The following is a 26,424-nucleotide window of genomic DNA, read 5'->3' as shown; positions in this document are numbered from 1 at the left end:
TATGCGCTTCGAGATCGTTCGACTTTAACTATAACGTATGCGGGTGTGTAACAAACACCCCATAATAGAACGTCCAAGATACGACCGGGACGCGTCTCAAATACGTTCAAGAAACTTTTTTCCTTCGCATAGTGTGCATTCCATTTACGTTTAGACAAATGCAAGGCATACGCAACCATACGTTTCTTGAACGCCCGATAAACACTTAGGTACGCTTCTCGTACGCCCAATACACGTTTAAAGCTCGTTGTGCACACGTTACAGATATGATTGACAGGTTGAATGCATCCAAAATTACAAAGATTTTTTAACACGCCCGGCGTACGTCGGAGCTATACGCTGATGTGTGACGCCGGTATAAAACAAACACCCCATAGTTTCACGTCCCAGACACTCCAAAGGCACGGATTATCGTTCCATGCGACCGGGACGCGTCTCAAATACGTTCAATAGACTTTTTTCCCTCGTAGCCTACATTCCATCTACGTTAGACAAACGCTAGTCATACGCCAACATACATGTACGTCACTCGAACGCCCGATAAATGCTGAGGTACGCTTCTCGCACGCCCAATAACGCTTTAAGCTCGTTGCGCATACGATACAGATATGATTGACAGGTTGAATCCATCCAAAATTACTAGCGTATATGGTAGCGTGCATGATTTTTTACCACGGCCAACGTACGTCGGAGCTACACGCTGATGTGTGACGCCGTTATTACATTGAGTAAACAATCAATGTCAGTTTCTAATTCTTATGTACAACACAAGTAATATAAAACAATACATCTTTATTAAACAATTATCTAATATATAATGCCAAACAAGCATTTGGGTTTACGATTGCATTCCTTTTTTTTAAAGAAAGCAACTTGTCTGTAAGTCGTCGAACCCCCATGGGACGTACGCGCAAGCGCAGACCGTCGGCATATGGCAAACTTTAGATACATGTTTTAACGTTGTTTTAAGTCAGTTTCATTAGAATGGAGATAACAATATTGTATTTTAAGCTCCGACGGCATCAATTGGGGATTTGATGATCGCAAATACCCGTTTACTGTCTCCGCTAACGCGTCGCCAGTAAACTTAATTTGCGACCATCAAATCCCCAATTGATGCCGTCGGAGCTGAAAATACAATACAGTTATCTCCTAATTGACTGTCAAAAAAAAAATGCTAACATTCCAATTTTCAATAACAGTTAACAGCAAATACATTATCGCAATAACAGATAGCAACAAAAAACTAAAATCCCAATAATAGCTAACGAAGAATAAGTCAATAACAGCTAACAGCAAATATATTTTCAAAATAACACATAACAAAGAATTAAATTTCCCCATAACAGAATAACAGTTGAACCCCTTGCCCCCCTCAAATATTACTACTGATAACTAAAGTACTTCACAAAATAAACATAAAACAGTTTGTTTTTTTTTTCTATATAGATCAAACTTCAAAAAATATTAACCTTTAACAACGGAGACTTTCTGCGTTTCCAGTTTTCGACGTTTTTTCACTAAAAATCACTCATTTCACCCAAAATAACCTTTTCCGCAAATTGTATCAATGTATAGTTTTAGTATGTTGCTAGTACAAGTCTATATTATAATTTGCACTAAAAAACATTGTGTTACAATAAGTTGGAGATATCGTTGGAGGTTGAGTGATTTTAGAGCTAAATCGAATTGACTAGGCTATGACACATTACGTGAACTATCAGGAACGATAACTATTAAAATTAGAGATTTTTCCAATATTTATAGAATTTGAACCCTAAAGTTCATCATCTTAGCCAATCAAATTTGGTTTATTATTTCGTCACTAATACCGTGTTCACACTATGAAATCTAAACCGGGTCGAACCCAGGTTAGTTAATCCGAATTAATTACACCGGTTCACACTTGAAAAAGAATTACCCCACTTTGGGTTTTTCCCTTCAACAAAAATAGACACGCATGCGCAACATCTTGTAAACAGCGTCTGTGACAACAAACGAAATGGAAACCGCCACGGTACTGTTCTTCTTTCTTTTGTCACTGATACGGAAAAATCGGCGGAAGATTACAAATTTAAAGCGAAAAAATAGGTTTGCTAGGTTGAGAAGAATGAGGATGTATTTGATGACAAGAAACAACTTATTACTGATGAATAGACGCTCAAATTTACAACCGGCAGAAAGGAGGATATGGAGCAAACCCCGTTCACGGAATTGGTGGGACTGTATAGTTCCAGGTTTTACTGATGAAGAATGGATCCAAAACTTCAGAATCAACAAAGAAACATTTGATTTTTTAAAAGAAAATTTACATGATACGTTAGTTAAATATGATACTCCGTTTAGAAAAGCTTTGACAGTGGACTTCAAAATTGCAAGTACCCTATGGAAGTTGGCAACAAATTGTGAATACAGGACTGTTGCTCATTTGTTTGGGATTGCTAGAAGTACGGCTTGTTCTGTCTTCCATGATGTGGTTACAAGCATTAATGAGACATTAGCACCACGATTCATTAGAAACCCAACCACAGAAAAGTTATTATATAAGATATTATTGACGGATTTCAAAACAAATGGGGATTTCCAAACACTATAGGTAAGTTTATGAAATATGTACACTAAAATTGTATATCTAGCAAGAAACACGTATATAGGTCTCTGATATAACCAAATTTTACAACATTTGCGAAGATTTTTGTGACCAACCTAACATTGTATATTCTCCTTACCATACACCAGAGACATATAATTATACACATGTGTATTATATATGTCTCTGCATACACTAATCAGTTTTCGACAACAGAAATGTAACACAGATATACTTTTTCAAGAGCCCTGATATAAAAGAAAATATGAGACAGCGCAAAAAAATATACAGAAATTCTCTAACAAAGAAACACACATTTCTGAAAAATGAGATTACACTTTGTGTAGTCTAATTCAGAAAATCTGATGGAACACTTTGTGTAAAGTCTAATTCAGAATATCTGATTAATTAAGTTTGTTCTTTTTTTATTTCAGGGGCCATAGATGGCACACACATTCCAATTCTGGCTCCTAAAGAAGTACCAACTGACTATCACAACAGAAAGGGCTTTTATTCAATTATTTTACAGGCAGTTGTTGACTCCTCATATAAGTTTTGGAATATAAATGTTGGCTGGGCAGGTCGTGTTCACGACGCACGAGTTTTTGCAAATTCATCCATATATGCACAATTTCAGGGAGGCAATGTTGTTGGAAAGGAACTAGACAAAAGATTCAATAACACAACAATTACTCCGTTTATTATTGGGGATGCTGCATACCCATTAATGCCATGGTTAATAAAACCTTTCAGGGACAATGGAGCATTAAGTGCAGAAAAGAGATATTTTAATTATAAGTTGTCAAGGGCAAGGATGGTGGTGGAGAATGCATTTGGCAGATTGAAAGGAAGATGGAGATGTTTAATGAAAAGAAATGATTTATCTACACTTTTTGTACCTGATGTTGCAGAGTGCTGTTGTACATTGCATAATATATGTGAAACTTTTTTGAATGAATTCCCTGAAGAATGGCTAGAACAAGAGGAAATGAATAATGCCCCAAATGATTGCCAGGCAGCAACACAAACTGGAGAGCGAGTCAGGGATACATTAATTAACTACCTTTTACAAGAAAGGGAACAGTAGTTCAAATATAAAATGATCTACAGTATTAAATTATTATTATTAGTTTAATTCTTATTGTGATGACATCCTGCTTGTTATTAAAACATATCAGTAATTTACAGTAAAGTATGATTGCTAGTGAGACTGAATGAGTATGCCATTAACTAAGATGAACAATGTTACCAACTACAGTTCAATATATATGAACTTCAACAATGAGAAAATCTTGCACTGTAAATTAAGCAGTTTATCCTCTGAAATGCTTTAAATTGGTCAATAATTAGCTTACTATGTATTGAAAGCCAAGATTCTGCATTCAAGGATGTAGTAACCTTAAAATGCTAGGCGACTGTCAAGTGAGAGATTTAGCTACCTCTAAAACCAGGTCTAATCCACAATTTCTTTAACTAAGAAAATGCCTGTAACAATTCAGGAATATGACAGTTGTTTTCCATTCATTATATGTGATTGAGCTTATCGATAAGCCATTTGATTACAGACTTTCCTTTAGAATTTCCCCTTGAGTTTGTTTTTTGTGTAATTTTACTTTTTGCTGACATCAATGACGTTTGGTATTAAATGGAGAATTGTTTCATTGGTAATCGTACAAAATTTTCCTATTTTTATATATATTTTTAGCATAATTGAATATGCTGAAATTTATTGCCGGCTTTCCTGGGGAAAAAATAATTTCAACAAGTCCAAAGACCATCTCTGAAAACAATCATCAGACCAGAACACAATTCACATCTGAAATTTGTCATGGTTTAACTATAAGCCAAATTTCAAGTCAATATCTTTAAGCAAAAAAAAAAGTGGAAAACCAATTATTTGAGTGGATTTTCCAAGTTCAAGCATAACTCTGCAAAACAAAAAGTAGAACTTGATCTGTAACTTGTCATGGTTATACTATATCACAGTGTAGATACTATTCTGTACGCTATCCGGAAGTCGCGATTTTCGAAGCGATGATTTCTAACTGACTAACAGAACGGTTTTGCCTACGGCTACTTTTCTCATCATTTGTTTACTCCTATATCTATAAAGTGCTTTGGACATCTTCAAGGTATGTATAGCATCACAAATATGAGTAACTGTAACAAAAACATGCATTAGAATATAAAATATACGTGTGCATCACACCAACTTGATAGAAAAAAGTGAAATCGATGGACAATTTTGTTCTCGTAGAACAAAGCAAATAATCTTTAATTGCAAATATTTGCATCAGGTTACAGTTAAATGTATACTTTTTCAATATTGTTTTCGTATTTAAGTAGAATATTCGTATTTCCCCTAAAAAATATGTTTTACTTGAGGATCCCAAAATATATTACTGTACGATCAGTCTAGAACTGACTGTATTCTAGAAGCGATTTCAGATTTTTTGACTGTATGACCAGTCATGATTTAAAAAAACAACAACAACAACGGCAATTTGAAGGTATAAACGTTTCTGTGTGATATATGAACTGTCCAGGGAACTATAACGTATTTTTTTTTTCATCAGACAATACAAATATATTTCTGATGAGTTTTGTAGTCGGCAAAATAATTGTATTTTGTTCCTTCAGTCTTATTTAAAATCAAATGCCTAAAAAGCAATACATGATTCGCTTGTGGACTTTGTAAAAGTGTATCGTTGCAGTTATCTGTTTAGCTATTACATTTTTAAAGGCTATTTACACCGTCCGCCGTTGAGGGGGGTAATTCATGTGATATTTTGGGTAAGTTTACAGAAATTATTACATGTATCAATAACGAATGAATTTGAAATGAGAAGGATGTCATCAGTTTACTTAAAGCGATTTCTGGGTAAATCCATATATGTCATTGTACTGATTGCATTTATTAATTGCGTGGCAACTTGTGAAAATAATAATACTTAGCTTATACACTTTTACCCTTTTTAACAGGATTTTCCACAGAAAAATCGGTTGGTATGCTGAAGGTTGGTGCCACCATCAAAACGGTTAAACCCGCTGTACTATAACTTTAAAATAAATTGGGACTTGGATTGAGAGTTGTCTCATACCACATCTTCTTATTTATATTATTTTGGTGATGTTAGAATGCTGGCAAACATTGCCCATGCCCTTTACTCATGAACCGTTTAATCAAAGCTTTTAAATTTTTTAATTTGTCGTTACTGATGCCAAAATGGAGGTCAAGTTGATATTGACGATTTTTACTGTTTCTGATCATGAGGTATGCGTCTTGAAAGATTTAAAAATGGTGTTTCCAGTCGTGTCCATGCGTTAACTTGTGAATCGTTCAATCATACAACTTTTCAAACTTTATTATGTTGTTACCGATGATAACACGGAGGTCAGGTATGATATTGATGATTTTCACATTCAACGTTCAAGAAAGATGGTTCTTGAAAGATTGAAAAATGCAAGATATAAATAAATTTAAAAAAAATCTGGATTGCTGAAAAGCTCTTGTTTTGATTTTCCTTGGGAGTCGGCTACGTTTTTTGTATCTTCATTTTTCATTTACATCTGCCCCATTATAGAAAAAATTCAGGCTAAAAGTTGGTATAAGTCGACTCTGAGGAAAACTTTGGGATGGGGTGAACGGGAGGCACATCATTTTAAATATCTAGTCCACTGACTTTGTTATTTGAAAATTGTTTATGAAATGAACATGTTATATTCAAATCAATATAAGTACTGTAATGCATTCAAGTAAACGAAAGATATATTTCTTTTTCAGGATAATCCAATGCCAAGTTTTCATGATTCGGAAGAATTAAAGTTGAAAGTTGCAACACGTGTTTCTCCGTCTATTACAAATGTCCGAACAAAAAACTTCAAACTGATACCTGCTGAAATTAAGGAAGCTCGCTTGTCATGTTTTCAAAATTTGGTAACGCGCGTTATTCAGTGTGCACCAAATTTTTATGTTATTTCTTCATAGACAGAAAAATATTACAGTCATTCCTTAAATAGTTTTTGGGGACATAAACTTGTTAATGATAAAGCTATATTAAAGTGAGAAGCGAACTCCCTTAAGAAGGACAATACAATCATAATTCCACAATGTGAATCACTCACACTTAATGTATGTAATATTTCTTCGGAACTGTTGTCACCTGTTAAGAATAAATGTGGAACAGAAGTACAATTGAGTATCAAAGAGACAGCTCTACATCCAAAACAAAGTAAAGGAACTGTGACCAATTTAAGGCTCCAGTGCGGCCTCGAATGTGTGAATAACATGCATTTTAATATTACAATTAAATCTGTGTGTTTGTACAATTTTAAGTATAACGGAAGACATTTCTGAAACTTATATATTATACAACAAACCTTCTTATTTTAGCAACCTTTTAAACATCCTTATACTTCATGTAGTAAGTCGAGTACACCCTATCAACCTAAAACATGTTTCATAAGTTTTTAGGATGTGAATTTATTGAAATATATTTGTGTTATTTAGAAAAATACCACCTTCTAATGTATCGTATATAATTTTGAAATCACCACTAGAATACAGTGAAATAAAGACTGATCATACAGTTTCAAAATATACAAGCGAGACTGATCGTACAGTGAGAAATTCAAACAAGTGTAAATTTCTTATTTCTGGCTTCAAAGATCTGGTTGAAACTTTTACCCCCACTTGAAATCTACTTCATTTAATTACTTAAGTCTGGTTCATACATTAATTTGTACACTAAGAGGGTAAAAAGATTGTTTTTATGTTCACCGACTGATTTCCCTTGGTGATGCACTTGAAAATCTCTTGATTAAGGCAAAGATACGAATAATGAATGTGCTGAATTTATTTCTAAACCATTTGAGAATATTGATGTCAGCTGATTTAAGCATTAAGCAATGTTCAGATGATCAATTTACCGTTTAATTCGGTATATCCATCAAATTTAAAATGTGATCCAAAAAGTTCTCGCTTCGAAAATCGCGACTTCCTGATAGCGTACAGAATAGTATCTACACTGTGTATATACCAAATATCAAACCAATATCTTGAAGCATGACAAAAAAAATATGGAAAGCTGATTTACATGACAGACCAACAGACAGAGTGCAAACATAAAGTCCCCTTCAATTTTCTTGGTAGGGGACTAATAAAAACTAAATGATATGCTATACTGAAGCTTCAAATTAAGCTACAATAGTTCATCCATATACAAGATATGATAATATTGTTATCAATTTTAAAATATTAAGATTTATAGGATAAACATCCCTATTTTTCTGCATTCTGTGAATGAAGTGAGAAATACAGGTTCTTTTTTTTTTGTTCAGTCTACAGAGATGACGGCATTGTTTCTGTATTCACATTTAACACTTATCAAGCAAACCTGATACTGAAAATTTAACTTTACAAATGAACAAAGAAAAATTATTTCAAGGTAAGATGATACAAGATAGACATGTACATCTTACAATCATTTCACAGACCAAATATAGAATACCTATTCATTATAGTAATGTATCTAAGAAAGAGACTGAACAAGAAAAATTGAACATTGACAAACGAACCATGAAAATGAGAATAAAGTCAGATGATTCATGTACACCTTAGAACAACAGTTCCTGGTATTTCCAAACACCAAATATAATTGACAGCTGCTTATTGTATCTGAGATAAAACTGCACATACCAAATATAGTTATCCTATTTGTTAAAGAAAAAGAGAAATTAATATTATAACAAAGAATCTTAACTTTCTTTTAAAGAAATCGCTGAACCATGAAAATTAGGTCAATGACAATAGCCATATGACCCAAGGAAAAGTCATAACATCAGATATCTATATGCAAAGTATAAAGCATCATATCTTTTACCTTTTGAAATATTAAGATTTAAGGTCAAGGGCAAATAACCTTGTCATCTAAGAGGTTGCAGCAATAATAAAGAGGAAAAAACGATAAGTTTTTATTAGGACATATCCTTCTATTTTCAATTTTTACACAGAAATTTAAAGGAACAACAATATTTCTTTTCACAAACATAAATAAATGTTCTTTCATCTAGATCTTAAAATTTAAAGTTAAAATTAAAATATATTGATTGAAAAAAAACATCAACTTGGTATAAATTAAAATTAACAGCTGAAAACAGTCTTCATTATTTAGCATCCTCAAGAAGCTCATATTACTGCATGATGCTTCTGGAAGAAAAGAAGCATGATTAACATTTGAGGTTGGTCTGTTGATGATGTTGATGATGTTGATGCAGAATGTAATGGTGAAGCCTGGAATGTTGAATCCTGGAATGATGAAGAAGGGAATGACGATACTGATGATGCATGACCTGATGTAATTTGGGATGATGGCTGTCCTTTAATAATTGTAGCAAACATAGAAAATAGTTTCAGCTCATGTTCCTTGTCCTCTTTTCTCATTCTCTCCTCTCGAGCCTTTTCTTCCTCCCATCTCTTTGATTCATTGGATAAAAACTCATTTTGCTGTTCTTTTAACATAGCCATAAGGCTCTCATCACTTTTTCTGATTTTCCCAGAGGCTATAAAATTATAAATGTTACTATTAAAAATCAAATTGAAAATTTCATATTTTAGAACTAATCCATGAATTTAATAGCATATTGAAAATTTTCTGCATGTTACCAAAACAACAGGCAATTGCGAACATGTATGTTTTTCTTTCACAAATTTAATATTTTTTAAGTATTTTTAATTCTTTAATTAAAAAGAGGGCACACGCTGTAATGTCTCGCCTGTTTTACTAACCATGATTGATTTTATGTTGATAGTCCTAAAGATAAAAGTTTTACTACAAGTATCACATAAACTTAAAATTATCAATGATCCATGAAAATGAGGTCCTGGTCAGATAAACCAGGCCAGACAGACATGTACACCTTACAATCATTCCATACACCAAATATAGCTGACCTTATTGCTTATAGTATTAGAAGAACAGACCAAAACACAAAAACTTAACATTGACCAATGAACCATGAAAATGAGGTCAAGGATAAATGACACCTGCCAGACAGACATGTACACCTTACAATCATTCCATACACCAAATATAGTTGACCTTATTGCTTATAGTATTAGAAAAACAGACCAAAAAACAAAAACTTAACATTGACCAATGAACCATGAAAATGAGGTCAAGGACAAATGACACCTGCCAGACAGACATGTACACCTTACAATCATTCCATACACCAAATATTGTTGACCTATTGCATATGGTATAAGAAAAACAGACCAAAACACAAAAACTTAACTATAACCACTGATCCATGAAAATGAGGTCAAGGTCAGATGACACCTGCCAGTTGAACATGTACACCTACAGTCCTTCCATACACCAAATATACTAGCCCTATTGCTTATAGTATCTGAGATATGGACTTGACCACCAAAACTTAACCTTGTTCACTGATCCATGAAATGAGGTTGAGGTCAAGTGGAAACTGTCTGACGGGCATTATGACCTTGCAAGGTAGGCACATACCAAATATAGTTATCCTATTACTTAAAATAAGAGAGAATTCAACATTACAAAAAACCTTAACTTTTTTTTTGAAGTAGTCACTGAACCATGAAAATGAGGTCAAGGACATTGGACATGTGACTGACGGAAACTTCGTAACATGAGTCATCCATTTACAAAGAATGAAGCATCCAGGTCTTCCACCTTCTAAAATATAAAGCTTTTAAAAAGTTAGCTAACGCCGCCGCCACCGTCGGATCACTACACCTATGTCAAGCTTTCTGAGACAAAAGTCGCAGGCTCGACAATAAAAAAAATCAACATGAAATTCAAGAAATAACATTTGACAATGAACCATAACAATGATGTCAAGATCACTATCTTGCTATATGTGTGTTTATTCAGCTTTTAAAATAACATTTGTATCAGATTTTGGATTTTACAATTATTTGGTCTCAAGCATTTTAATGATGAGATCTAATTTGCACATCTCCAGTAGCACTGAGGTTATGTTTATGTTATAAGTCATACCACATTTTCTTATTTTCTTAAAAAAAATACATTTTTTTGTGTACTGGAACCTGTTTCTGAGTCTAAATATGAGTCTTTTCATTTCTTGTTTTCAACTATATAAATGGTACTATCAATGGTAAACTACATGGACTAAGCATACATTGACCTATAATGGTTTACTTTTATAAATTGTTATTTGGATGGAGAGTTGTCTCATTGGCACTCATACCACATTTTCCTATATGTATATTCATTGTATGTAATAGTATAAAAAGGGCCTGTTTGCTTTATACTTACTTCCCTGTTTTTTTCTACATTCAGGGTCATTCTGGTCTTTTCTCTTTCTTTCATCTGTTTTCTGAAATAAAAAGTAACCGTTCAATCTACTTGTAGGTAAACTGTTTTTTATTGGATGCCTCTTGCTTTTTTACCTATATATTTAAAATTTGTTTTTTTATTAATTGGTTTGTAGAAATGGTTATTTGTTTTCTGGTCTAAATTGCTGTACAATGGTCATTTCATAACCCTTTTTCCCCATTTTAATGGTTTTACACTAGTAATTTTGGGGCCTTTATAGCTTGTTCGGTGTGAGCCAAGGCTCTGAGTTAAATGCCGTACATTGACCTATAATGGTTTACTTTTATAAATTATTTTTTGGATGGAGAGTTCACCCATTGGCACTCATACCGCATCTTCCTGTATATATCTATTTGGTCTTCGATTGATAGTTGTCCAATTGGCAATCTTACCACATTTTTTTAATACATACGAGTATATTTATATGTACAATGTATAAAAAAAATCATGATTATAGCCAATGCTAAATGATCAAGAATACAAGGTGATGAATCATATAATTATGATTCAGTACAATACAAAATGTAATATGGCTTATGCAGGATTAAAACATGTAAAAGTGTACATTACAACCAAAAAATAGCAAAATTATGAACAAATTAGTTATTGGTTATCTGAAATATTCAATCTTTATTCAAGATTTTACTATTTTTTGGTGGTGTTGACATTTTCATACTTGCATATGATATCTATTATAAACACATACAATTCAGTTCACTTGAAAAAGGCAGAAATACATATATATCATAAATTATTGGGAAAGGAATCATGGGGACAGTTACTCCTTGATCACTTTGACGTTTGTTAAGCATAAATATATGATTATAGAATTTTCCACCATTGCAAGTATATTACATGTATGTAATAAAAGTGAAACTTTCATTGAATAGGTTTTTTTAAACAAATCATAAGTTTTGGAGATTTTTTTAGAAGGGAATGTCTTGTTAAGCATGAAATTTAGATCAAGTATTACTAAATCAATTAACATGATCAATATACCTTTCTTTCTGCTCTTGCTATGTGAGTCATCTGTGGTAAAGAGGCGTTTTTCTCAATCTGGGACTACAAATATAAATAAATGTTATAGTAACCCTGAGAAGTTTTATCATGTTTATAGCATCCTTATTTTTATATGATTTGCATATTATACTGATAAATATTGAGTGAATTTATGCAAACCTTTATTCATTTTCATTTCTTAACAACATAAGCAGAAAAATGTATGTTGTAGCTTTTTTATGCTAGTGTTGACCTGTCAAATGGGCACCCCATATTCATATGCCTGTATATAACTGATTAGAGACACCCATTTTATTTTGTAAACCAGTTCAGCGGCAGCCATACACAATTCAGAGTTCTTGAAACTGTTTTTGTACTTGACATTTGGACTGCCACTATATTCTCAAATCGGGTCAGCTAAAGCACACTTCTATAAGCATAACTTTTAACAATTTTTTAAAGAAATTATCAGACATTTTGGCTGACATTTACACAAAAAGTGTTAAACATTTCAAATCAGCCACACTGAATGTTTTAAATATCTCTGAACATTTCTTGACTTAAACCTTTATGTTCATGATGTCAGATATGTCCTTAAAGCTATACAGCTGAATTATTGAAAAGTAAGCTAGCATGCATGTAATGATGTAGATTAATGTAAAGAAAAATGCAAAAATCATAGCCAAAATGTGGTGTATTGTCTATTGATCACTGTGTGGTATTGATTCGTGTTTCTGGTCCATATCAAATATAAAGATTTCTATGGACATATTTGATTGGTGTACTTATCCTGTATTGAAGTTTGACTCGGTTGTATCAGGAACATAGATATACTGTTCCCAGGTTGTATAATGCTAAATACTAAAAGATGTAAAAAACTGAAATCGGTTGTAGAAAAAGGTAGAGGCAATGTAACATATGTAAAAGTAAGAATGAAATCGGTGATGAAAGGAACAAATTCGACTTAGATGCGGATAGTGTAATTTCCATCATACTGATCTATTATACTGAGCATTTCTTATAAAAAAAACTGTGACTAAGCTAAACTCATTTATTCGCTATATATTTGTTCTGAACAAACGCATGAATACTGTACGCTTCCTTAATTAATTTTCGGTGTGTTACATGCAGATTAATGGGAATAAAATATCAGTGGAATATACTACATGTACAACCTTATCATTGTTTTATAATACTTACGTCTGCAATCAGTTTAACGGTTGCTGGTACCATTGTCACGGAACATGCAGAAGAACTGCAAGTGGATGGCTGTTGAAAAATGTCCATATCTCCATCTTCATCTTCTGGCTCACTGCATTCAACAGAAGAGTTTTTTCTAGAGCTGTGGTTTTCCGAAGAGTCCTTAACTTTCGGTGGGGTTACTGCCGGGCGCCCTCCTAAAATGTCCTCAAGTTCGTCATAATATCTACAAATTGTTCTGCCATTTCCACTCAATTTGTTGCTGTTCTTTGCATTAAAGTAATTTCTTTTAAGAGTTTTAATTCTCTGTCTACATTCCGGTGCCGTACGAAGATACCCCAAGCCACCCATTGAACTTATAATTGAAGAAAATACATGGGTGTTTCTTGTTGAATTGTCCAATTCTGATTGAATTTTCCCTTCTCCCCACGTTGAAAGTAAAGCCTTCGTCTCCTGGTCACTCCAGGTTAGACCTCTCTTTTTTGAAGAATTTTGTTCGGCATCCATGTCCAGGGGCGTGTCCAGGATATTTGAAAGGGGGGCGTAGAATAAAATATTTTTGGACCTTTTTTGGCTTTAAAAACATAAAATAATACAGAATTGCACTAATGTAACGGTTCCTGACTTGGAGCATGTATATTTTATAGTTAAAGTGTCAGGGTGTGACATTTTTTATACCGAGTTTTCTTCATTAATTGTCTATGGTATATTAAAATGATTGGGTGGATCTTAACAGCAGTAGACCAATAACGAGAAATTCTAAACTCAAGGGTATAAGGAGTAACTTAACATTTCAATACCTAGGCCAGGATTTTATGAACGAGAGGCGTGATTACGGTTGAGGGTCCATGGGGAAGCTCAGAAGCTCCTGAATTTCAACAATTTAGCCCGGGATGGACGGACCGACGGAAAATGTTGTTTGTGCTGTATTTATACCACTCTACCAAGAAATTTGTTTTGCATGCACACGTATAAAAATTGCGGTTTTTATCCAACGCAATCATAGGTTTGAACCCCGTTCTGGATATCATAGTCAAATCTGAGTGACCCCTTTCAAGGCAACGCGTAAAAAAATAACCCCATTTTAGACAATTTAGCTGAAAATACAACCCCTTTTGTCAGAATATACCCAGTATCGTATATATAGTAATATACCCCCCCCCCCCCCGGTATATTTAGAATGGCTATGGGGAATCGAAGTTAGTGTCACACAAAACAACCAAAATTCATGTAATATACTGATTTACTTACCGTTTTGGTTGTTTAAAAAAGGTGTCCAAGACACCTTGATACGATTTTAAGGTCTTTTGACGTTTTGTTTTTGACATCGACATCTTTGCGAATTCTTTATCACATCAACAACAATGGATACTAATCGCAGAGTCGAACACGCCGGACCCCGAGAAACGAAATTTTACGGTTGATGATGACCCATCAAATTGGGGAATCCGTATAAAAAGAAATCTGAGTATGTGTTTAATTAATGAATATGATAAATTGCCATCATTCAATACAATACTAGCAGATTATAACGATAGGTTTTTTTTTTTTTTTTTTTTTTTTTTTTAAAGGGGGGGGGGGGGCGTACGCCCATTACGCCCTTACCTAGACCCGCCCCTGATGTCTATACTCTGTATTGGCAATGACAGACGGCAGAAAACGTCACGTAACGCTATGGCAACAACCCCACATTAACTCCACTTTGCGTTCACACTAGAATGTGGGGTAACTAATCCGGGTTCGCCCCACATTAACACCACCTCAGATGAGGGGTAATTTTAACCCGGGTTCGCCCCAGTTTAACGTGTTCACACTATTGGAATTTAATCCGGATTAATTAATTCGGGTCGAACCCGGTTTAAAAATGCATAGTGTGAACGGGGTATAAGATATGAATGGACAAAGTGACTGAGGCTATGACACACGTGATCTATCAGGAACGATAACTATTAAAATTAGAGATTTTTCCAATATATATGTCACAGTGAACTTGACATATACCAAATTAACGTAGGGCTTATACCAGACAGTGACTTTAGTACCACTTTTATTACTGTAAATATACATTTATTTCAACATATACAAATCTTTCAACAAATTCGGAAACAATTACATTCATTCATACTCTAAATATAAAACCACAAACTACAATGAAACAAGGACTGACGGACTAATGAATTCGACAATGCACTTTTAAAATTACGCCATGAATTAATATCGCCAATAAAACAACTTCTAGCTGTAATTCAGTAATTTGAACTTTACCATAAAACTATGTAAAAAGTACGGAAAAGCCGTATTGCAGATTATGATAAAACTATCATAATATTTCCATTTAACTTTTAATGAATGAAACTCTATCGAGAAACTAAATAATATTTTCCAAATAACAAAATTAACTGACCTGTAAATATTGCTTTAGCTTTGAAGCGTCAGCTTTGAAAGGCTGCTATTCATTTAATAAAATCCTAAATCTCTATATAAAAATAAGGCGTACACATATTTTCCCGCGCTCGTGCAATAATATTTTATTTTATTTAAATCGTTCAGGTGTGAAGTGACGTGTATATGAAATTGTGCAGTGACGTATATTAGAAATGTCGTCAGTCTCAGTCAATCGTCATAATGTGTATGATGAAACAGACAATGGAATGAATGAATGAATGAATGAATGAAATGAACTGATGGATAACCATTTAATATACACTTAAATACGACGGTGACATATTCCCCCACCAAAAAAAAAATTCATCCCTGAATTATCGTAGCATATATGTCGGCAATTCAACAAACAAAATATTCATAAATTTCGCTCATTTTTATCAATCGTGGCTCCCATATGACGTGCCCATGAGGCACTCAATGCCTGAGTAGGATGTACTCCATCAACTTACATAGAATAAATATAACGAATTTTACTTTTACACCTTTTATGAACAAAAGCGTGTAAAAAGGGGGTTACAACACCATTTCCTAAATTCCTTTGTACAATATATGTATTTACTGCATATAAAATTGAATTCAATCTCTCCTGCATTCTCTCGTAATCAGACTCATATTTTAGGCGGACAGTTTTTCCAACTGATCTCCTATGGGTATTCCATTTCTGGAAACTCATTGTTGTTATAGTTGCGAAAACAACTTTACATCCTATATTTTTCATACGTTTCTCAACATCTGACATAGTTTCTTTTATAAGTGCAACGTGATCCTTCTCTAAATAAAGATATGATTATTCATATTTCTCGTTCTTGATACGCACCAAAGAACATATATCTGGAATCCCGGCAACAAAATATACTATCTTAGGATGAACGACATTATGAAGTCGCTTTTCAGCCAAACTACACAACCTATCATAAGTACCACCAGGGATAATGTTAACCTGCTTACAATCTACCTGACTCATGCTACTACCACGACTTGACGCAAAAATATAAGAACTACTATACATACCTGTAATGTAAAACAAAACTTCTATATACTAACAGTGTAGTTGTTTAAATTTTAAACTTTCCGTTCGACCTCTCAATATGTTCAGGTGGCCACCGCCTCTCTGTGCATATCTAGAATATCGAGTCAGAAAATTCAAAGAAAACAGTAATATATAGACATGTAAAAACAAAAAAATAAATAAAATAAGTATTTTGCCTAAAAATACACATAATCACCATAGCGATCTGGCATCCTAGACTGTCTAGACGTGCGACGTAAAACCGGTTCGTTGAACTGTTCCACAGAAACATGTGTTCTTTCTGGAACGCTTCTTACCTCGTTGGAAATATCTGAATTCTGAGTAGTTAATGAGGATTGCTCCTGCGTTAAACTACTACTAGTATTAAGTGTCTCATCAATATGTCTACTAGAGAGACCCGAATGTGTTTCAGATGTCGAACTAGCATTACCTGTACCATTACTCAAATTTAGCATATCTGAGCTTTGAGTTTGATTCCCTTGGGATCCCGAAACTATTGAACTCAATGGACTAAACTCTTCAGCCGAAGGATTTAGAGAACTACTTGTAATGGCCTTGTACCGACCTGGTTGATCAAAAGGCATTAGAGCATAATCAGAATCAGAATCGGACTCATCCGAAGAGTCATGAACACTTCCTGTATCTTCAGTATCTTTTACAGATTCTACAATCTGTATCTCATCGTCGACTCTATTGGTTTCACTTGTGCACTTACTGTTTCTTTCTTTCTTATAATGAGGTACCAATTCTTCGGTTGGTAAAGAATAAATAGGTAACAGTAGATTCCTATGTACTGTCTTTGTTTTCAACTAACCGTTTTATCACATAAACGGGGATATTTGTATCTGGTTTAGATACTACAATGAAGGGTTCTCTGTTCCAACGGTTTGCAAGCTTTTGTCTACCTTTAATATGTATGTTCTTGAGAAGAACTCTGTCTCCCTTCTTCAAAACTGAATTTCTCACCTTTAAATCATACCTGGTTTTATGTCTCCTACTAGCTTTCTCTGCAACTTTTGCTGCTGTCTTGTAAGCATACTGCAATCTCTTTTCTAACTGACTAGCATACGATTCATGACTCTTACCTTGAGATACGTCTCTATCAACACTTAGAAAAGCGTCGATCGGGAGACGAGGATGCCACCCAAACATTAAAAAATGAGGGCTGTACCCAGTACTCTCGTGCTTTGTAGCATTATAGGCATGCACTAAAGGTGGGACGTAACTCTGCCAATCTGACTTCTGTTCGTCGTTCAAGGTTCCAAGCATGCTTAAAAGTGTGGAGTTAAACCTTTCGCACTGACCGTTTCCACTTGGGTGAGCTGGAGTTGTCCTTGATTTCTTTATACCGGCAATTTTACAAAGCTCACTAATGCCTTGGTCGCTATGTATACGTGCGGGAAAGGAATAATGTTGAATAAAGAACTCCCACAGGCATCTAGCCGTAGTCTGTGCCGTCTGATTCCGTGTAGGAATTGCCTGAGCATACCTTGTAAAGTGATCAGTTATCACCAGTATATTTTCATAACCACCCTTAGATTGTTCTAAGCAGAGAAAATCTATGCAAATCATCTCCAATGGTTGACTGGTCTCTATACTCACTAGTTCAGCAAATCTATTACTCTTTGTTTTCCTTCGTATACAGTTTGGACAATTCGCCACCTTACCTTCTACGTCTTTATTCATTCCAGGCCAATAAAATCTGGAGTTGACAAGATATAGAGTACGGTCTCTACCTTGGTGACCAGCATCGTCATGTAAACCTCTCAACGCAATATCCCTGTAAGCAGCTGGTAAAATAAGCTGATATATAGTCTCATCGTTAAGTTTACTTACCCTATAGAGAACTTCTTTCTTAATGACTAGTTTATCCCAGTCGTAAAGTAACTTGTGTGTACCTAAAGGTTGCTTACCAATTTCTCTCTTCGTAGGTTTATGTCCTGCTCTTTTTAACTCAAGTGCCCTCGCTATATCTTCGTCTTTCTTCTGTTCTACAACCCAAGAAATGTCTGAAAAGGCCTCTAGCTCGGGGTCATCCTTGTCGACTATACCTTCCAGAGTTTGGGACATACAAATGCTCTCAGCGGGTGTACAGCTGGATGAAACTAAAATAGCCTCGCATATAGCTTTAACAGCATCGCTAAATAATTCCTGATGGTCATAATCAATCCTTGACAAACTGTCGGCGTCAACGTTCGACTTACCACTTCTATATACCAAACTAAAATCATAATCGGCTAATTCTGCTATCCATCTCTGAGAAGTAGCATCTAATTTGGCCTTACCCAAGACATAAGTAAGCGGATTATTATCCGTGCGGACTTCAAACTTATTTCCATATAGATAGTCTCGAAATTTATCAGTAACCGCCCACTTCAAAGTGAGAAACTCTCGTTTATGGGCCGGATACAACTTCTCTGCAGCACGTAGCGCTCTACTAGCATATGCTATAACCCTTTAGATACCATTCTGACGTTGATAAAGTATGGCGCCTAATCCATCACCACTGGCGTCTATATTCAAAATGAATGGTAGACTATAATCGGCAAAAGCAAGAATAGGGGGACTAGTCAATACCTCTATCAGCTTTTCTCTGGCAGCTTGCTGTTCATCGCCCCATTTCCACTTCGTTGGCTTGGGTTTGTTCTTTTTCTTAGATGTCTGCTTCTTGTTCGTTTGGTGTCCTACCAGAAGATCATTTAGTGGTCTTACTATCTTAGCATAATCTCGTACGAACTTCCTGTAATAGGATGTGAATCCTTAAAATCGTCTGAGACCTCAGACATTCTTTATTTCTGGCCAGTTTCGTACTGCTTTTACCTTTTCTTGGTCTGTTTTAATCCCCTCTTCAGAGACAATAAAACCTAGGTATTTTATTTCTTTCCTAAAAAATTCGCACTTACTTCCTTTTAGTTTTAGGCCATGCTTCTTTAGCTTACTGAATACAGACTCTAGTCTTGTCATATGTTCTTCAGCAGTCTTAGAAAAAATCACTATATCATCCAGATATATTAGGCATTCTCTCAGGTGTAACTCACCCATGCATCTCTCCATGAGACGCTGAAATGTGGCACAAGCATTGGTTAAACCAAAAGCTAGCCTGTTACACTCATAAAACCCTAAAGGACCGAGACTAAATGCAGTCTTATAACGGTCAGACTCTTTAAGGTTACACTGCCAATAGGCCGACCTAAGGTCAATTTTACTAAAATACTTACTTCCGGTCAGACAATCTAGTGTCTCATCTATGCGTGGAAGACTTTGGGCGTCACGAATAGTCTTCTTGTTGAGTTTCCTAAAATCAAGACAGAATCGAAGACTTCCGTCTGGTTTCCTTACTAGTACAACATTGGAAGAGTAGGGACTAGAAGATTCTCTAATAGCCCCCGCTTCCAACATTTCCTTCAAATGTTCTCGAACCTCTTCGTACAATGACAGTGGTATGCGTCGATACGGTTCCTTAAAAGGAATGTTGTCCGTTAACTTAATCTCATGTTCCACCAATGTGGTGAACCCTAGATCCGTTGGTCCTGTAGAAAAGATCGATTTCCACTTAGTAAACAAACCTTTTAATTGTCCTTTTGTATTGTCAGGCAAATCCTCTCTGACATTAATACCAAGTTCTTTAAGACTCTCCTTACCTTCGTTAATTATCTCACCATCTGACAATGTCTGTTCACCAAAACCATCACGTACGACAGTAACTCCACTTAACTCACAAAGGACAGTTTTAGGTTTGATAACAACAGGCTTTGCTGTTATATTACAAATCCTAACTGGTACCCTCTGTTTACCGTTACCTTTGACTGATACTACTCTGGGACAGACAACTACCTGATCTGACAACTCACTCAAAATAGAGCGGTTCTCCGTTACTAAAGTCTCAGTATTTACATCACCTTTTAGCTTCACTATTCCAGATATGGTCATTACTGATGAAGGAAACAGTTTAAACGGGCGTCTATTGGAAGAACGCACCACTCCTGAACTATTATCCTGTATAGACGAAAAGGCAACATCCCACTGTTTTGGTATCGAAATATCATCATCAAGACAGTGTACTAACTCCATACCTAACCGTAAAATGTTTGTACCAACAATTACCGGTACTTTATCTGTATAATCAGACCTAGGTACAACCAACATAGGCACATAGAAAGACTCACCTGGAAGAAAAGGTATCTGAACCTCGACCTCAACATAACCAATATAGGGCAGTTTCGAACCGCCAGCAACACTGACTGATAACTCAAAATCATCCAAATCTTTAACCTCGGGGACAGGTTTCATTAACTTCAAAACATGATCAGAAACTGTTGAAATCATCGAACCACTATCAATCAAAGCTTTACATTTCATCGAATAAACCTGTATAATTGACTGATTCTCCATACCTACCATTCTATCTAACAATGATTTAGTCTTACTTAAGTCTGATTTTAAAATTAGGGCTACACTTACTCTCTAAGTCTCTAGTCTGCCCTGCGACAGAGACTAGCCGAAGTTTAAATTCTGATTCTGATTCTGAAACTTATTATCTGTTCCTGTCCTCTGTTACCTCCTCTGTAATTATAACGGCCCCTTCCGTTACCTCTATAATTATTATTATATCTACCTCTCTGTGTACCTCTATTATTCCAATAATTACCTGAACCTTGTGGTTTATTGTTTTGTCTATTTTGTTGATCATCACCTTGAGACTCTTTAACTTTCATCAACTCACCTTCGAAATTATCTAGCCTTTTATTAAATGCATCTAACTTCTGTATAAGAACATTCATATCTGATACAGCAGTAACTGGTTGATGTATGACAGTAGCTGTAGGCTTAGAAGCACTCGAAATTTGAAGCTCTAGTTCAACTGCTCTTACCTCTTTTCTTAATTCATCAAAGTTTTTGATAGTATCATATTTGTATCTAGTAGCATTTTTCAATGCAGAATCCCTGATACCTGACCAAAACTTTGTTCTCAGCATATCATCTCTAACTTCTGAAGTTAATTTACCCTTATCGTATGCTTTCTGTAATATACCTTCTAATTTCATACCGTAATCGGCCACTGATTGACCCTCATCCTGCTTCTCAGTATAAAATGACTGTAAAAGTGTCTCATTTGAATAGACATTTCCGTAAATACCTTCTAATTTTTCTAGAATATTATGTGGAGTAGCAGACTCAGGAAGTGTAAGCAGTGTATTACGGGCTTGATTTTTTAAAGAATTTCTCATACACTGTACTATGATTAACTCCGGGTACAAGTTTTCTCGGAGTAAGCATTTTACTTCAAATCTCCACACGTCAAATGAAGCCTCACTCTTTGCATCCCCAGAGAAAACCGGTAACCGTGGTCTTTGGTACGTTGGTGTATTACCAGTAATGTCATGAGTGTGATTTCCCAAGTTAAAACTAACTTACGGTTTCACCTGCTCATTTATACCCGAAAAATCGTGATAGTATTTTCTAAAAGGGGGAGGAGGTGGTGGTCTAGACGGAAGCTTATCAGTAGTCGGCTTCGGAGTACTAGTGGTATACCCTGTTGGCATACTTCCTTCTTTCTTAACTAACGGTTTAGCATAAGATATCAAGTCATACTCCTCATTAGTAAGTACTTTATATTTACCATGTTTAGACAAAAATGCTATCATTTTTGCAATATCGGTCTCCGACATATTAGGTTCGTGACCTTTAACATTACCCTCAACTACGGAACCAGATGCGTTTCCTTCAGCTATAGTCAAAACAGTGTACTCAATATACCAAACGGGACACAATACAAAACGTAAACAGACACATACAAAAGACAACAAAAATAATGAAAATGATGATGATGATGAAAATGTCAACTTACCGTCAAATGATCTAATGTGCATGTGAAATCTGACAGTGCAAGGACCAGGTGTTCATGCAATAATGCACACAAAAATTCAAACTGAAAAATATAAGTAATAAGATAAACTATGACATCTTAAATACATATATATATATCAATAATACTAAACAATATAAAGAATATATAATACTTGTAATAATCAAATATTTCTATTAAATAATGTTTATTGTTTTGATTGCTATTTTTTTTTTGAATTTCAGCTCCAATCTAATAAAATACTGTCTGGGTTCAATACACTATTGTTAACTTCGTTGATACCAGTCGAATCCACCGCGGAATGTGTTATGAAATTGACATCTGTGATGATTGTAAACACACAACGTTGTGTACTATAAAACTACTCAACTGGAACGTTATCGACACCAACACAATATTATGAATATTTAAATGAATGAATCTATTTCCTTTTGTTGTCGGTGTAAAATTAAACATTCACCAAACTAATTTAATTCTTTGGTTTGGGCAAAATATGAATATTTTCTAAACATTCATTACCAATATGCCTTTACATGTTTTCAATCCAACTCCGGGATTTGTTTAAAACTTTTTCACTATATACCTCAACAGCGCTGTATATTCTTGGATTATCGTGTCGCCAAGTAGATATCTAGATGAACTGTTATCCAAATAAATTCAAGTGCGGACAGATTCTCCGACAACTCTTAACTAACAAAAAACGTGGCACCAACTAGGTCATCTCTCTCTCTGAAGGCTCCATTTGTCACAGTGAACTTGACATATACCAAATTAACGTATGGCTTATACCAGACAGTGACTTTAGTACCACTTTTATTACTGTAAATATACATTTATTTCAACATATACAAATCTTTCAACAAATTCGGAAACAATTACATTCATTCATACTCTAAATATAAAACCACAAACTACAATGAAACAAGGACTGACGGACTAATGAATTCGACAATGCACTTTTAAAATTACGCCATGAATTAATATCGCCAATAAAACAACTTCTAGCTGTAATTCAGTAATTTGAACTTTACCATAAAACTATGTAAAAAGTACGGAAAAGCCGTATTGCAGATTATGATAAAACTATCATAATATTTCCATTTAACTTTTAATGAATGAAACTCTATCGAGACACTAAATAATATTTTCCAAATAACAAAATTAACTGACCTGTAAATATTGCTTTAGCTTTGAAAGGCTGCTATTCATTTAATGAAATCCTAAATCTCTATATAAAAATAAGGCGTACACATATTTTCCCGCGCTCGTGCAATAACATTTTATTTTATTTAAATCGTTCAGGTGTGAAGTTACGTGTATATGAAATTGTGCAGTGACGTATATTAGAAATGTCGTCAGTCTCAGTCAATCGTCATAATGAGTATGATGAAACAGACAATGGAATGAATGAATGAATGAATGAAATGAACTGATGAATAACCATTTAATATACACATAAATACGACGGTGACATATAAAGAATTTGAACCCTAAAGTTCATCATCTTAGCCAATCAAATTTGGTTTTTAAATTTCGTCACTAAGATATAATGCCGGGACAAAGAGAAAGGATATGAAATTTTCAGTCTACAAATGGTGCAAACAGATTTCAAAGGTTAGAACAGGCTTAAAGTGGTCAGTTAATATTTATTTTTATTTTTTATATTCAACATATTAAAAGAATGATTTTAATGCATAAGAATGCGCCTTAGAAAAGTTGATTACGGATAGCTGCAAAAATTAACGTCCATCGGCAAATATATATTATGCATTTTCAGTCAGTTTCATTAGAATGGGGATAACAATATTGTATTTAAAGCTCCGACGGCATCAATTGGGGATTTGATGATCGCAAATACCCGTTTACTGTCTCCGCTAACGCGTCGCCAGTAAACTAATTTGCGACCATCAAATCCCCAATTGATGCCGTCGGAGCTTAAAATACAATACAGTTATCTCCTAATTGACTGTCAAAAACAATGCTAACATTCCAATTTTCAATAACAGTTAACAGCAAATACATTATCACAATAACAGATAACAACAAAAAACTAAAATCCCAATAACAGCTAACGAAGAATAAGACAATAACAGCTAACAGCAAATATATTTTCAAAATAACCAGATAACAAAGAATTAAATTGCCCCATAACAGAATAACAGTTAAACCCCTTCCCCCCCCCTCAAATATTACTACTGATAACTAAAGTACTTCACAAAATAAACATAAAATAGTTTGTTCTTTTTTCTATATAGATCAAACTTCAAAAAATATTAACCTTTAACAACGGAGACTTTCTGCGTTTCCAGTTTTCGACGTTTTTTCACTAAAAATCACTCATTTCACCCAAAATAACCTTTTCCGCAAATTGTATCAATGTATAGTTTTAGTATGTTGCTAGTACAAGTCTATATTATAATTTGCACTAAAAAACATTGTGTTACAATTAGTTGGAAATATCGTTGGAGTAATGTGGAGGTTGAGTGATTTTACATAATGAAAAATGTACTGCATTATATGTCTCTGGTAAGAAGGATTGGAATCTCGCGGTTTATCGTAATCTCTTCCGCGGCGAGACTTCGGTACTCGCCACTATTACTACTACTACTACTCGTCACTTACGATATCGGAACGTGATTTTTTGTACACTTGCATCGAGTTGTGTTCTTATTTTTGTCACGTATAGACAATGTTGTAATGGTTAAGGACTTTATTCATTCTTAAACGTTATAATTATTGATTTTCACTGAAGTTTCAATTGACGAAAAAGCATAATTTAACTGTTTTATTTGATGGACATTGTAATGCAATGTGAATAACGGCAGTTGACAATGTGTTTGTATGTTAACTTCTGTAATTTTTAATTTTCAGTCAATTGTCAAAGGAATTTAAAAAAATCTTATTCTTGTAAATTATGTCATTATAGTTTATATGCGAATTTGCATCTTCGGAAACTCTTTCAAAAACTTTCAATCTCGGGAAACAGGTGCAAAACATTTTTTTGTGGCAAAAAAGAACTGACAACACATTTCAGGACGAATTACTGCATTGCGTTTTATATACATAGTGGCTAGTCATTATCATAAGTTTGGAACAAGTACTGTTAAAGAGGGAGCCCACTGGTAATTTAAACCCTATAAAACTGCCTCTGCATGTTACTGTAGCAGGTTTCAATCATCATAAACATATATAGGCATAAAAGAAACGTTAGCCAGTGTGTTATAAATTATCAATGCAAGCAAAATTGTTTAATTGTACTAATAACATTACATCTTTAAATGCACTTTTGTTTCTTATCAGAGCACTTTCCTCAATTTGTGCATGAATTTGATAGGGCAATTTTATAGTGTCAGGTCTCTGTCATACATGTCATACATGTATAACGGCCTCTCAAGTAGTCAGTCATGGAATTATTCCTGGTTATGTATTATTCAAGTATAATACAGAAATTAACTTGAAAAGAGCGACTTGTCATATATCAAAGAAGACTATCTTTTTCTGATTGTACATTGGTACACTTTCATATGAGGTACGCAACAGCAGTTTACATCAAGTATTAAAACAAAAGTAATACTTTTCTGTTTGTAACTTTCATGCTTGGTAAGTCTAAACTGTAGTGTATATAGATATTTATCAATAAATGTCTTTGTAAACATAACTAAAATGTTTCTTGTCTAACAGAAGATACTTTTTGTACAATTTTGCCTTGTATTGACTTTATAGCGCACAGTTACTAATATGCATGTACAACACTGACTTTTGTCTATCAAGGAAAGATTGAATAATTGCTTACCAGTACTTCAACATCATTTGAACTTTGGTGAACTGAGCTGTCTCATTCGATTGACAATCATACCACATCTCTTTACTCTTAGGTCTTAACTTCAAATTTGGTATAAAAACTATTTTTACAATAAAT

At 34.4% G+C, this 26,424-nt stretch overlaps 3 protein-coding genes across 3 annotated transcripts; 1 reads left to right on the top strand and 2 right to left on the bottom strand.

Annotated features, from left to right (window-relative positions):
• The first annotated feature begins 2,110 nt into the window (after nt 1-2,110).
• On the top strand, nt 2,111-3,720 carry LOC139497702 (uncharacterized). Its single transcript, XM_071285938.1, has 3 exons — nt 2,111-2,378; nt 2,549-2,596; nt 3,025-3,720. Exons 1-3 carry the CDS (start codon nt 2,111-2,113, stop codon nt 3,675-3,677), a joined length of 969 nt encoding a protein of 322 aa, XP_071142039.1. The 3' UTR covers nt 3,678-3,720.
• A 4,830-nt stretch (nt 3,721-8,550) lies between these two features.
• Nucleotides 8,551-13,065, bottom strand: LOC139498819 (myosin-M heavy chain-like). Its single transcript, XM_071287378.1, has 3 exons — nt 11,965-13,065; nt 10,906-10,966; nt 8,551-9,151 (listed from the first exon to the last, which is right to left on the bottom strand). Exons 1-3 carry the CDS (start codon nt 11,992-11,994, stop codon nt 8,778-8,780), a joined length of 465 nt encoding a protein of 154 aa, XP_071143479.1. The 5' UTR covers nt 11,995-13,065; the 3' UTR covers nt 8,551-8,777.
• Nucleotides 13,066-13,143: 78 nt separating this feature from the next.
• LOC139497701 (zinc finger and SCAN domain-containing protein 29-like) lies at nt 13,144-13,671 on the bottom strand. The gene has a single exon (XM_071285937.1). The coding sequence runs from the start codon at nt 13,669-13,671 to the stop codon at nt 13,144-13,146; it is 528 nt and encodes a 175-aa protein (XP_071142038.1).
• Between the last annotated feature and the right edge of the window lie 12,753 nt (nt 13,672-26,424).

The sequence above is a fragment of the Mytilus edulis genome, chromosome 12, assembly GCF_963676685.1.
Source record: "Mytilus edulis chromosome 12, xbMytEdul2.2, whole genome shotgun sequence".
Lineage (NCBI taxonomy): Eukaryota > Metazoa > Mollusca > Bivalvia > Mytilida > Mytilidae > Mytilus > Mytilus edulis.
This window is presented reverse-complemented; position numbering and strand designations above follow the sequence as displayed.

What these genes read in the sequence shown, in the direction of transcription:
- LOC139497702 (XM_071285938.1), top strand. Translation starts at nt 2,111, where the DNA reads ATGAGGATGTATTTGATGACAAGAAACAACTTATTACTGATGAATAGA. An exon ending in AGTGGACTTCAAAATTGCAA is followed by an intron (nt 2,379 to 2,548) that starts GTACCCTATGGA and finishes TTATTATATAAG; the next exon opens with ATATTATTGACGGATTTCAA. An exon ending in GGGATTTCCAAACACTATAG is followed by an intron (nt 2,597 to 3,024) that starts GTAAGTTTATGA and finishes TTTTTATTTCAG; the next exon opens with GGGCCATAGATGGCACACAC.
- LOC139498819 (XM_071287378.1), bottom strand. Translation starts at nt 11,994, where the DNA reads ATGACTCACATAGCAAGAGCAGAAAGAAAG. An exon ending in TAGCAAGAGCAGAAAGAAAG is followed by an intron (nt 10,967 to 11,964) that starts GTATATTGATCA and finishes TTTTTATTTCAG; the next exon opens with AAAACAGATGAAAGAAAGAG. An exon ending in ATGTAGAAAAAAACAGGGAA is followed by an intron (nt 9,152 to 10,905) that starts GTAAGTATAAAG and finishes ATAATTTTATAG; the next exon opens with CCTCTGGGAAAATCAGAAAA.
- LOC139497701 (XM_071285937.1), bottom strand. Translation starts at nt 13,671, where the DNA reads ATGGATGCCGAACAAAATTCTTCAAAAAAGAGAGGTCTAACCTGGAGT.